We start from the raw sequence: 13,997 nt of genomic DNA on the forward strand, positions 1-13,997 counted from the left end.
ACTTGCTTTTTAAATTTGGATATGTTGCTTGGACTGTAAAATGCTTTGATAATGAAATACTCTTCCCCTTTCTTTTTACTACGTTTGGCTTTGCCCCTGCCTTTCTGAATTCCTTGATACTCAAACACACAAAGACCTCGATGGCAGAGATCAACTTTGATCAGAGGGAACCTTTATCTTTTTTTTGGAAGGGAAGACAGAGAGAAGATTGTTCTTCAGAATCCACCTCCAAAGGAATTCTGGACCAAATGTAGGAAATGCCTGAAAATTTCAACGCACCATTTGTTCACCCACTGGGCGATTCTACCCACTACACACACACACACACACACACACACAGACACAGAGCAGGGCAAGCTGTGCTGGGCTCAAGAAGAAAAGGTTCATTCATTCAGTCACAGAAGCGAAATGTTCACATTGAATCATCCTCAGTCAGCTGATGGTAAAACGCAATGACATTCGTTGTTACATGCAAAATATTAAAGAGTTGTAAATCCTTGGTAAACTTTAATTACAGAAAAACCATGACAACTGACATTCCTTGGACAGTCATTGGGGGAACCATTGCTTTATGCTAAACATCACATATAGAGAGATACAGCTGCATCAGCACACTTTAATTTGGACTAGTATCTATTAGAGCAAATGCTTAACAGTGACTGGAGTGGCTGGCAGAAGATTCATCAATATCGGAACCTCCAAAGTGGCTGATTTGATGAAACTTTGTGGAAAGGGACTGATTTGATTTTACAGCTCCACCGATTAAAAAAAATGCATGACAGATCTATGCAGAGTGGAGAAGAGTGACACCTTATGACTATTGCCTATTTAAGATGGTGTGCTGAATAAAGATGCATACTTACAGCAGCCATTACACTTCAGTCAACACTGGGACCTGCAGTAAAGCTTAAATGTTGGCATTAAGATGTTTGGCACTCGAAGTCAATCGAACGTTGGTGCTGATGAACGTCAGTAATGTTTCCAGGCAACGGTGGCTAGAGTAGCTCTTGAGTTAAAACTGCAGGATGGCAACAGATCTTAGCAGACACGGTAGAGACGAGACCCACACACACACGCATGTTAATACACACCGAGCAAAAATGGACACAGTCCGATGTCCGATGGCCTTAGAATAAGTAGATTCATTAAAATGATTTGCATAACGAGATGCTCCTCATTTGTTAATTTTCAACTTAGTTTAAGATATTGATAACTAGATACGATTGCATAGTGGATGTTTTCACAAGAAATCTGAAATAATTAGTCTCAGTATTGAAATCAACTGATTCGTTTCATTTGACACATTTTCCTTCAGCTCACATGTTTGTCTCATGTAAAATCTATCGACTCATTTCACATTTTCCCAACCTTTCACCATCTTTTGTTTGGCTCAAAGGTGAGGCTGGGTTGCTTCTGTTCAAAAAGCTAAGACAAAGTTGAATCAAACCATTTAAACAGACGGTATCCATAGAGACCCAAAACAATCATCCTGATATAAAACTTTTTGAATTTTGAGGTCCATTTGGCACAGGAGTAGATTCAACTCTGGATTTAATTATGCAGTAAAATGGGCCACTGAGGTGATGGCCTGATGATTCTAAACTAACTTTGACAGTCCAGAGTTTACCTCATGCCCCCAAAGTCAACATAAACAGGATACATTTAGTCAGAGTCAATATTACATTATGTTAAGTTGTCAACAGCTATGAACACATATGCTTACAAAAATGTGTGTCAGCTTCAGTGGCTGATACTTGCAGTGACTGTGGGATGTTGACAGCCTAATATGTATATTGAGGTATAAAATAGTATGAATAGAAGAAGGGAAGTAGCATTTGCTGCAGAGGATGAATTCCACTGGCAGAGGACGTTCTCTTCAGTGACAGTGACGCCGTCGGTCACACTGAGGCAGTACAAAGATCTACTCACAAGCTCGTGTTCTCTCTCTCCATTCTCTGTCCGGTAGTGAAAGGATTTCAGTGTACCTGATGTGTCAACCTGAACACAATTTGAGACTCTTCCAGCTATTTCGCAGCTGCAACAGAGTCCGAGTCCTCAGAAGTCTTTATCCCAGCCGGAAAACTCTTCTGGAGGCTCCTCTGTCTCGGGAGGGAAGATGTCAAAGTGGCTGTGATCCATCGGCCCTTTTAGCTGCAGGAGAAATAATGATAATAGTGAGTCCAGCTACTTCTGCGACGGCAGTATATTTTGTCTAAATGTGACAATTCACTACTTCCAGAGTGACATGATGAATGTTGGAGTATTATTAGAGAACCTCACCTCTCTCCTCAGCGGTGATGGAAGCTTACGATGTCTCAAGCCCTCCCAGTTAAAACCCTGGAACCACCTATAAGACAGCACAGATTAGGACTTAAGTTCATAAAAAACCTTTATCCAAATTATCTTTTAGTAAAGATGTTTTCTAGAAGCTTTGATTTGGAGGGGAATCCATCAATGGTTAATAAAAATGGAAAAAAACTGTTAGAGTGCAAGAAATGTTAAAACTCCAATCATACTGGATTTGTTCGTCAATCCAACCAGAAATGTTGGGAAATGAATTGTAAGAAATCGAGAAATACAAAAAACCCAATGCATGGTGTGACTGTTCTATTGGTCAAATGTTCAAAACAAGCATTTGGATAGAAACCTACTTGTGCTTCTTTATGTCGATGATGCCGTTCTTCTTGTTTCCTAGCCTCTCCACAGGGTTCAGCCTGGGAGGACGGAGAGATAACCACTTTTAATAATAGTGACGATACTGAATAAACCCTGACCAGGACACAGACAATATTAAATTAGTCCGTCGCATGACTAAAGTAAATCCTGCTGCAGGTACAGAAGCCAAACACAGATATCAGTGTGCGGTGTGACGTCGCTGCAAGATAATCATCCAGTAATTATTCTAAACGATCCTGCCTGGCCTCTGTACAGGAGAAGATTACAATTACAACAGAGTGATTCAATAGAGCTGCCCCTCATCAGCTCCGTTTCAGTAAACAGCCACTGGGCTTTATCACGCTCTTATGTGGACTCGGCGTACTTGCAGAGTCTCCTGATGAGGTCGTCCGGACGCTTGCATATTCTCTTGGGGAAGTCCACCTTCTCGATGCCGTGGAGGACCATGGTGTAGATCTTTATGGGGTCTGTGCCGGCGAAAGGTGGGCTAGGGAGGGAGGGAGGGAGGGAGAAACAGGTTTGTTGTTTTTACCCGGACGTTTCAAGGATGTAAAGCAAGAATATGCTGGATAAAACTTCAGTTATTCCACTTTACTAACTTACTTGCCAGTGAGAAGCTCAAAAATGAGGATGCCCAAAGACCAGCAGTCGGCTCCAAAGTCATGGCCTTTGTTCATGATGACCTCTGGAGCCACGTACTCTGGGGTCCCACAGAAGGTCCAGGTCTTCTTCCCTGGACCGATCTTTTTAGCAAAGCCAAAGTCTGCCTGAGGAAATACAAACTAACTGTTCATACATGCTTACTAAAACAGGGGGGAGAGAAAAAAAAATGGAAAAAACGATTCCCGTTACCATTTTGACATAACCTTCAGCATCTAGCAGAAGGTTTTCAGGCTTCAGGTCTCTGTAGACGATGCCCCTGGTGTGCAGGTAATCAAAGGCCTCCAACACACAGCCAGTACAAAACCTGGCTGTGGGCTCTTCGAAAAAACTCCTGATCAGCAAGGAAAAGATCAACAGATTACAATTTACCCAAAATAATACATACAAGTATACAGGTGTTTCATTTTATCATTTAACGTGTTTGATGTGACCGTTTTCCCTATTTAACTCCACTAATAATGCAATTTAGATCTCAGATTTCTGTGTCAGGTCCTGTTATGAGAGTCTGCGGTGTGAACCTTCACCATCTTTATTCAACTATATGGACACAAATGGTGCATTTTGCATTTTTGCATTTGCGGTGCAACCACTTTCTGGATGTTTTGTTGTATTTGTGATGGTAGAGCAAAAGGACCTACACTCACATGTCCCTCAGCACAGTCCACAGCTCCCCACCGAGACACACCTCCAGCAGCATGTAGACAAACTTATCATCCCGAAATGTTCTGAATAACCTGAAAAAAACAGATATTATTATAATTAGTAGTAGTAGTAGATGTAGTCTAGTATTGGAGTAGTAGATACCTCATTTTTATTTTATTTTCTTTTTTAATGTACTGTATTACTTTATAGTGCATTTCCAAAAGCATTGAGATAAGTTTATATTTTAAAAAGGCAGTGATGCGAGTGTACTGTAGCATCAGAATAAGAAATGGGGAGAATGAACAGAACATTTTGGCTGAACTTCTCCCTCAAATGACAGTCAACAGCCCAGCTTGTCTGTGGCCTTTGTTTTTGAAAGTCATAGACCAGATAAATCTCCCCTGGAGCAGCGGAACCCAAACACCAACATATTCTGCCCGGCTGTTTCCTAGCAACTCCGCTGGGAAACACGCAGGGCTCACACACACACACAGTCTCTCACTCTCCCTCTCTCTCTGTCCCAAGTCCTACTTGAAAGAAGGGCGAGTTTCATCAGTGTAGCTAAATGACAAAAGGAGTTTGCTTCCCAGCTCGATTACAAAACGAGAGAGTCGCTTTTAAACAGCCTTCAAATATTGCAAATATCCAGGGAAACATGGCGATATTGCTTGAGACAAATGTGAATGTTAACATCCCCAGCAAATACGGATTAGAATTGCTGTTGAGCAGATTGGAACAACTTGGGTCTCTGCATCAGATGTGTTTGTTTACAGAGATCATATTAATATCCATTCTCTCTCATTGTGTCTGCTCCCTTTCATCCCCCCTGCTGAAACAACAAGAGGGGCTCAGTCTGCCTAAATGTGCAGATATGGTTCATTTTGTATTCCACTGCATAATCCTGAATTGACAATGAGGGTGCAGACACTGCTGGATTCATAATCGTTTTGTTGGAGGATTGTGTTTTGGTGCCGTTGAGGTACTTGTGCAGTCTAATGCCGAGATCACAGGGTGACAGGGGCCGAAGAGGACGTGTGTGTGTGTGTGTGTGTGTGTGTGTGTGTGTGTGTGTGTGTGTGTGTGTGTGTGTGTGTGTGTGTGTGTGTGTGTGTGTGTGTGTGTGTGTGTGTGTGTGTGTGATACAGAAATGTCATGCATATTATTACTCTAATACTTCATGATTTCATACATGTTTTCAGCTCAGTGTGCTTTCATGATGATCTTAATTTCGCGTTAAGCCACAAAATGTTTAACCATTTGACAGAGTTTTGCCAAATTTTGTATCTGAATATGATGATCTGATATGTTTTTTCATTTCATCTTATTTTCATGTCATTAAGCAGCATCAAGTGTTTCAATTCAAGATGAGACAGAAGCTTCAGTTCTTCCTCCTCCATTGTTTGGCTGCATGAGAACAATGTTGATAAATGGAGCTGGGTAATGAAGCTCAAAATTAAACATATGTCTCATGTTTGCACGTCACTGCGGTTGAGGACATCTAATCCGTCTGAACGCTGGCGTCAGGCCCTCACCTGACTATAAAGTGGGAGTTTGTTTGCTGGAGGATGTTCTTCTCAGAGTAGATGTGCTCCTGCTGTCTGGTGTCTACAATGTGCTTCTTCTTAATGCACTTCAGAGCGAACGTGGTGTCCTCGTCCTTCAGCTTCACCTGACACACGGGAGGGAAGAGCAAAGGCACTCATGATGCTCATTTTGTCCCGATACAACACTAATTTTCAACTAAGCTAAATATAATGGAATTCTCACCAGCTCCACTCGTCCAAATCCTCCCATGCCGAGCGTGGCGATGACCTCGAGCGCTTGGAAAGGTTGCAGGGCGGGAAGGAGAGCGAGCCTCTCCGTGAGCCGCCGCAGCTCCAGACCAACTGCAGCGTCAATCTGAGGCGAATGGGGGCTGAGAGAGAACAGAAGGACAAAGCGTTTACATTTGACCCATTCTACACAGCTGCAGAAAGTGTGTATTTCTTGATGCCCTACAATGCAATGCAATGAATTCCTTGTGTCTCCAGTATCCTGATCTGGTGTATAACTCACACAGCGTTTCTCCTCTCGTCGCTGCGTGAAAGCTCTTCCACGTATTCCTTCAGATAAGCCTGAAGCTCCTCATATGTTCCCACCATCTGGTTAAAGTTTCTGGAGAGGCGGCAGACAAGAACAAGTCTCATCATCACATAAAACAGAAACACTGATGAGGACTTTTGCTACATTTTCCAATTACAAATGAGGAAATGTGTATTCTTGTTTTGAATGATTTGGCTCATGCATCCATCACAGCAATGAGCGATAGATAGTCATGTTTCTGTGTGTGTGTAACATCACGTCACTCACTCTCTGTCCACCACCAGGCACTGTGTGTCGCTCTCATTGCAGATGATGTTGGCCGAGCGAACGTCCTCACTGTAAACACACAACTGGGTTCAGTTACGCAAATGTTCCACTGGAACACAAAGACACAGGACAGCATTTTATCCTGGCACCGTTATGATGAAGCGTGTCTTTGTGTAACGGCTGCAGCTTAACAAATGAGTGGGCGATTAATAGCTCATTCAGACTGCTGTGACATGTTGGATCATCTCAATTGTTTACTGTGAGAAAATTAATACACACATTGTGAAGAACGGTATGATCTGAATGTGCAGACGGGAGAATTCCCCTCTGGTGTATCTTCCATTGTGCCTCTGTCTCCTCATTCAATCATATATAATATCACATGGATTTGTCATAATATAATAACTCAAGTCTGACCTGATGAGCGCCTTCTCTCCAAAATAATCACCGACCCCGAGAGTCTTGATTTTCTGCGGTTCAGAGAAACCCTCTGTGGTCTGAGTCACTATAACCTGCAGGTAGAAAATGAAAGAATGAGAAGAGCACAAAGACATTCTGTGCTTTTTTTAATGATAGTTTTTGGTGTCCAATGTTTGTCCTCAGACGAACCCCTGCAGCTGAGTAAAGAGGGTGAAGTATAAACGTGTCACTCGATAGGATCAGAGTGGAGATTAAAGTTAGGACAAAGCCACATGGTGCAGACGTCTCACCTCTCCTTTTGCAATAATAAAGAAAGTGTTCCCTTCTTCACCTTCTCGAATAATATACTCCCCTTTCTCAAAGTAATCCTACAACCAAAGGAAAAAGGAGAATCAGTGTTTTGCTTGTTTGCTTTGAGTGGAAGCAAACACACGAGAAGAAAACACGGGTGACTCACAATTTCAAGACAATCAACAATCTTGGCAAGTTTCTCCTCAGGCAGCTCCCTGAGTAGCGACACGCTTATAGAGAGAGAAACACACGTGTTATCAGGGATGGAACAATAAATGAAGAGGAGGAGGAGGAGGAAGGTGGAGACCCAGTGGGGTTTGTACCTGCGCAGGAAGCTGAAGTACTCCTCGTGTCTGGCCTGTGTGGTTCTCATCATAATTGTCTGAAAGGTCTTGCGGTCCAAAGCCCAGATGTGAGACTGGGACACAGCTGGATGAGAACAGAAGCATTACTTTCTCATTAGGACCTTCATCACCTTCATCACTTTATCATGAATAGGATGGAGAATATTCCTTTCTTATGAATGTGTCATTTGCTTTTGTTTCTACAGGGCCTCCAGTTGTGTCACCTCATTTGTGCAGCAGTGTCGTTGTGATGACATAATGAGACGTATGAGCTCAGCCATATAGGAACGATATGGACGAGTCATCTTCAACGTTTAATTGCTCTCTCTGTGGTTTGTCATCTGTCACACCGCTGCTGTTTGGTATGGATACGGTTCGGCAACCACATAACAACATGACACACACTCATTTGGGAGAGCCTCTGTGTGTGTGTGTGTGTGTGTGTGTGTGTGTGTGTGTGTGTGTGTGTGTGTGTGTGTGTGTGTGTGTGTGTGTGTGTGTGTGTGTGTGTGTGTGTGTGTGTGTGTGTGTGTGTGTGTGTGTGTGTGTGTGTGTGTGTGTGTGTGTGTGTGTGTGTGTGTGTGTGTGTGTGTATTTCCCCAAAGATGCCTCAAATGAAACGCAGAGCATGTGAGGAAGCGGTTGTTCCTGTCCCTCACCTTTCACGGTGGCCGTTCTCTTGCAGTTGTACAGAATGGCGAGCTCGCCGAACGCCGTGCCAGTACGCATCTCGCCCAGCCGCTTCCCGTTCTGGATGACCTCCAGCAAACCCTCTGTGATGTGGGCGAGACACACACATCAAAACCTGCAAACCACATTAGGGTTGTATGTCTGATGAAAGCTTCCATTTGGCTCATCTGTGGCTCTCACTCAACCTCATTATTGTTGAAATTATTTAAACAAAATAATACATAACTTGGGCAAATGTGTTATTTGAATCATAACAAAAAAACTGCCAAAGCTGAAATTTACAGTAACAAATTGGTTGTTGCTTGACTCATTATCAGACACAAAAAAAAAATCACTGTGAGCATCAAAATCCAGCTCTTTTTTTCGAATTTCCATCTCTTTCCAAATCTCTTCAGTTCTGCAGTCTGTTGCTCCAACCTGCCAGCACATAGAGGAAGTTCCCCGGCTCGCCCTCCTGGATCACCAGCTGCCCCTCGGTGTAGATCTTCTCGTACATGCAGTCCACCATCTCCCTCGTGTGCTGAGGCTCCAGCTTCTTCAGAAAGTCGTTTTTCATGATGGCACTGTTGATGAGCTTCTTGGTGCTGGAGATGAAGATGGAGGGAGGAGAATTAACGACAAACAAAGGAGGACACAATTTCTGGAACTCAAATGCAGATTTTCTATATGGAAATGAGGGATTGGTGTAGTTGTCAATACACTGATTCTATGATAGGTTCAGTATTGCTGTCAGTCATAGTTTTGCGACTGTAGCAGCAATCTGACAAATTACCTGTATTTGTGTGTTTTGAGGAAAATCTTGCGAAATTCAATCCATTTTTATTAACCTCTGCAATCACTATTCATCCAGCACATCTCCCGGTGTGTATGTGTGTGTGTAGCCCTGATTACCACATCACACAGATGATGTGCCAGTGCATTAAGCGGAAAGGCTCCTGCTGAATGGCTCTGTAGTGTAGTGGGCAAACGAGACAGCATAGGTTGTGTAATTGAAGCCCGTAATGACACAGACGGCGCATTTAGATCGCACAGCCTTTTGTTTGCCTCCGTCTCTCCCTATTATCCAGCCATGCTAATACGTGTTGTCAGATCTGCAAACAGTGGGAGGGACGATACAAAAGCTCAACCAGAGCTGCTGCATCCTGCTGCCTGGCAGGATCACTGTTGATAGAATGCAACAGACAAATGCGCCTGTTCCTCTTTTTCCGTCTGTTTTCTATCGTCTCATTGTAATTAGTAATTCTGACATATTTCATCATTACAGAAATGAGTGAAATGAGCCGATTGGACGATCGATTGCAGCAAATATCTCCACTTATTCCAGTGTAAAGGGCTTCAAACTGTATTAATGTCCCCGTTTGTTCTTCCTGTCAATGTCACACCATGTAACCTTTACATTTTAACTTTGTAGATTGTTGTGTTAATAAAGTTTTCTGACTGAAATTGGGAATCTTCTGTCAACACTTTTAGAACCTTTTGTTAAGCTTTAAGCAGATGTTTGGTGTATAGGACTTGTAGGAGTTCCAATCCACTTACTGTGAGTCCTTACGCACAGCCTTTGCTATGGATACGTGTGTGGCTCTGAACCCTCCGCAGAAGTTCTCTGAGGTGGGCTCAGCAGAGACGCCCTCTTTGGCTTTGAGCCTGCGGTGGACTTCCACGGCGACCCTGTGGAAGCGGCTTGGACCCTGGTTGATGACGCTGATGCGGCTGCGGCTGTGTTGGCACAGAGCGGGCGGCGAGCGGCCCAAGTTGTTGTTGTAACCGATGGCATCCTGAAGCTTGTCAATCTGGGAGATCTTGGCCTCCAGCTCCCTTTGGAGGTGCTGCAGCTGGACCTCCTGGGCTTGAAACTCTCTCTCCCTGCGCGCCAGCTCCTCCTCAAGGTGGGCGATCCTTAACCTGAGGATCACACTGTGTTAATCTGCAATTTTCCTTTCAGGAAAACATCTACTGGGAGGACAACTGAGCCTGACCAGATACATATTTAAACTTAGGAGCTATTTAGGCTCAATACACTGAAGATTTGACACAACTACACAAAGGTTGAACCTGTATTTTTGCCTCAGATCTATTCTAGAAACTGAATGCCTCGTGTTTCTGCACCGCTTGGTTTATTTCTTCCTTTTACATTTAAGTAACTGAGGAAAGAAGCCAAGTTCTCAAGCCAGTAAAGCTGTTGTGTCTCTTCTATATTAATCTTTCTTTCTGATCTCTACGCCACACATTTGACTTTATTATTGGGTCAATTAGTAACCACAAGGTGTAGCAGGCAGTTGTCTATATTGTAGGTCACTGATATGTCAGAAATAGAGTTTGTATTTGTACAACATATACACAAGAATATGCTGATGTACTTACAATGTGTAAAGGGAAACACTAGTATTAAGACTTATTCATGAGGTTTGTTTCCTACTTCAGGGTTTGTGTGTCCAGGCTGGGATGGTCTTTGTGGATAGCAGCCGGGCAGCTGTTCTCCTCAGCCTGCGGGGCTTTTATCGAACCGTTGCCCATGGCCAGGCTTTGGCTGGCCACCATAGGAATGGCCCTCAGGTTCGCCTCACCCCTGGGACCGTCTGACAGGACTCGCTGCTGCAGCTGGGAAAGGGGCTCTTCCTTCTTTGATGCTTCCACTTTTAAATGCTGTAGAAAATGTTTTACACAAAGGAAAGTGACAAGCTCTGTTCATTTAACTGTAACATTTGCTTGGATTGACTTAATGCAATTGAATTTATCAATAACCTATAATGCACACATTAAATATTCTTAGAGAAAATTTACAGAATTAATCTTAATTATATGCATCATAGCCTCCGACAGTTATTATGACATAAGCTTCTTATTAGGAATTACCATAAATTCATAGTATCCAAAGTAAGTCTCCAACGCAGCTTTTGTCCCTTGGAGATTTCTTACAAAATCAACCAAGTCTATCAATTTACCCAGAAAGAGAAAATATTTGAACATTTACTTACGGAGCAGCTGAGGAAAACATTCAAAATGCTGTTGTAGAGGCTGTAACACAGAGTGTGTAATCACTCTTCCATGTCCTCTCACGTCTCATTTGGTTGCTGTCCACGAGCACAATGACACTCATCTGTGCTGGGAGGCTCTTTAACCAGCAACAGCTGTGTCATTTAGAAGAGGGGGGTTTGCTCATAACGTGGAAGGATCTGGCGACCCCTGGTGGTGTTACATGCCGATGTCCTGGAGGCTCAGCTTGAATAAAAGTAAAAATACTCAAAAATGACTCATTCAAACATCTGAAAATGGTTTTCTTTATTCTGAATTAGTGACAGTTGCTTGAAAATTTCACTTCTAATGTACATTGCTTTACTCTGGCAATCTGTGACAAAAGCTGCCATTGTATGGATTAGAAAAAGTAAAAATATTTTTGAAAAAATAATAGTAATTATATTTCCTTGTGGTGCTCCACAGTAAATTCAAAGACACTCAGCTGTGGGTTGTATTGGATACCTGTTGTGGATGGAAGTCACATTGAATCTTGGAAAACAAACGTATACATCTCAACTCAATGTTCCAGGAGCACAGAAGTCTGCAGCCATGGATAGACAATATTGAAGGTGGTTCAGTTGTCAAATGAAATGCATTGATTACATAACCAATATTGGGAAACAAATTAATAACAAATAGTGCTCGGTAAAGACTCAACAATATCAGCATGCAAATGGTTTTTATATAATGCCCTCTTATCCATTATTCATCTGGCAAATACAGATTTTCAAACAGAAAAATCATATACATCTTGATTTCTACTCTGAGCCTATCAACATAACGCAGGCTAAGTGTGTCTATGTACAGATTCATCTTTCTATTAAATGTACCTTATCCAAATGTAAATCCAAACAACCGTAAATAAAGAAAAGTACAACAATTGAATACAAAGCAGAATGAGTAACACTTGAAGAGTCGTGTGAGGGTTAAACACTACCAGCAGCATATAATGGACTGTGGGCCTTCAGCATAGATTATTCTGACTGTATAAATAAACATGAATTATACACTGGAATCGAATAAAAATGATTTTTGGAAATGTAGCTATAAGATTGCTCCATAAATGTGTGTCTCTGTGTGTGTGTGTGTGTGTGTGTGTGTGTGTGTGTGTGTGTGTGTGTAGCAATCAGTGAGCTTGCTGCAATGCACATGTAACGTCCTCACAATGTGCTTATAATGCCTTAGAAAACTTGAGTTCTAAATCAGCACACATATTACAATAAACTACGGATCATCAACAACAATGATGTCTCAAGGTGTGTTAATGGTGAAACTATCCTAACTCCAGGTTAAACTTGCTAAAACACTTTCAGTACAGCCTCCCTCCCTCCCTCCCTCCCTTCCTCTGATGTGTGGTCATGGTATGAATGGCGTAACCTCAGTAATACACGAATAGATGATGTAATATAGAAACGAAAAGACTCCTCCGCTCCTCCTAGTTCCTATTTCACCTCATATTACACCTCAGAGTGTATTATTCTTACACGAGCAGCTCCAGTGGAGTGAAGGATACACCCTTCATAGACAAATAGCACAATTCCATCTTTGTAACTGAGACGAAACCAATAACAACATATAAACTTCATATAAAATGTGACAACTATTGTGTGTTTGGATCCAAGTAAATATCAACCTGATACATCTCTCAGGTTGTGTTCAGCTTAGTCTGTCCTGTCAATCAAGCTGCAGCCGCCATGACAACACTGTCTGGATAAAATCATAATCTCATTGAACTTTACAGTAAATAATTGGATAAAAAAAACAAAGCTATATATTGTATAGGTAAATTGAATCTGCTTTTTGTTACATGAAGCGTCCGAATGAGACAACGACTGCTCTACAGGTTCAACACTGATATGGCAATAATGGGAAATGTAACTGCATATCAAACCAAGCACATGAGCAATTCAACAGTTTGCCTTCGTCAAACAACAAAATGTATGTTAGTTCCATTTTTGTGCAAAACAGAAACGGGAAGATTACAGCAGAAAAATGTAGAAATCAGTTCAGTTACTGATGATATAGGAGCAACCAGAAGCCTGACAAAGCTCCCAGATGTATCCCAGCTCACTGTTAAAGGTTTGAAACAATAATTTAGTGAATTTTAAACCAGACTTCTACAAAGTTCATACCTAACAAACTTGATTAATTCAGTGTTTAAATATGAAATAAGCTTGTAATTCCTTTTGGATGTAAGTGGCTTCTTAAATATACTGTATGTGTTCCAATCTGACACACATTTTGTCCAATATTGATCATAATAAGGTTATTTTAAATGTAAAGATGTCATTTCCCCCCTCCCCTCCCTCACTGAGTCAGGTCTGTTTACACGGCAGATGTCAATATGACATAAGGAATGCTTCTGTCCATTTGAGTTTCAATAAACAGGAAAGTTTTTGTGAAAGAAAAATTGACAAAGGGCGCCAAAAACCTCTTAGAGTGTCGGGGTTTTGACTCAAAAACCAGAGCGACAAAGTAATAAATGATTTGAAAACGCCATTATCTGTTGAAATGATGCTGCTTCAAAAGTAACACAGATATGTACACGGAGCACAGCTGAGAGAAACTGGAGCCAAAATCAAGATGCACCATTTGTTTGTAGCTGTTGTAAATGAACTGAAAACAGACTTTGAATGTGCCCATATTGGGACGCACAACCTGTGTGTAATCAAATAAAGTGTTAGACATTTCTGTGCTCGCTCTGTACGTCAAATCGTATATCATCAAAGCAAATCTATATACAATAACAACTGAGAACCTTTATACATACAATCCCTTCTTCTATATTGTACAATACTTACAATTGCACCATTCAGTCCTGGTGTCTCCTAAAAACTCAATACAGTAAAGTAAATCAGATAATAATAATAATAAAATATGACCATGCATGATTTGTGATGCTGGTTT

At 41.8% G+C, this 13,997-nt stretch overlaps 1 protein-coding gene across 1 annotated transcript; it reads right to left on the bottom strand.

Annotated features, from left to right (window-relative positions):
• Window positions 1-1,484: 1,484 nt before the first annotated feature.
• Window positions 1,485-10,701, bottom strand: prkg2l (protein kinase cGMP-dependent 2, like). Its single transcript, XM_076165085.1, has 19 exons — window positions 10,492-10,701; window positions 9,612-9,977; window positions 8,493-8,659; window positions 8,045-8,158; window positions 7,365-7,470; window positions 7,208-7,271; window positions 7,041-7,118; window positions 6,748-6,842; window positions 6,331-6,399; window positions 6,037-6,135; window positions 5,749-5,896; window positions 5,514-5,650; window positions 3,984-4,073; window positions 3,529-3,670; window positions 3,280-3,443; window positions 3,041-3,163; window positions 2,652-2,714; window positions 2,281-2,347; window positions 1,485-2,151 (listed from the first exon to the last, which is right to left on the bottom strand). The coding sequence occupies exons 1-19, from the start codon at window positions 10,611-10,613 to the stop codon at window positions 2,056-2,058; spliced, it is 2,310 nt and encodes a 769-aa protein (XP_076021200.1). The 5' UTR covers window positions 10,614-10,701; the 3' UTR covers window positions 1,485-2,055.
• Window positions 10,702-13,997: the final 3,296 nt, after the last annotated feature.

The sequence above is a fragment of the Genypterus blacodes genome, unplaced genomic scaffold (genome assembly GCF_046128005.1).
Source record: "Genypterus blacodes isolate CSIRO-AG114 ecotype Tasmania unplaced genomic scaffold, CSIRO-AGI_Gbla_v1 ptg000012l_1, whole genome shotgun sequence".
Lineage (NCBI taxonomy): Eukaryota > Metazoa > Chordata > Actinopteri > Ophidiiformes > Ophidiidae > Genypterus > Genypterus blacodes.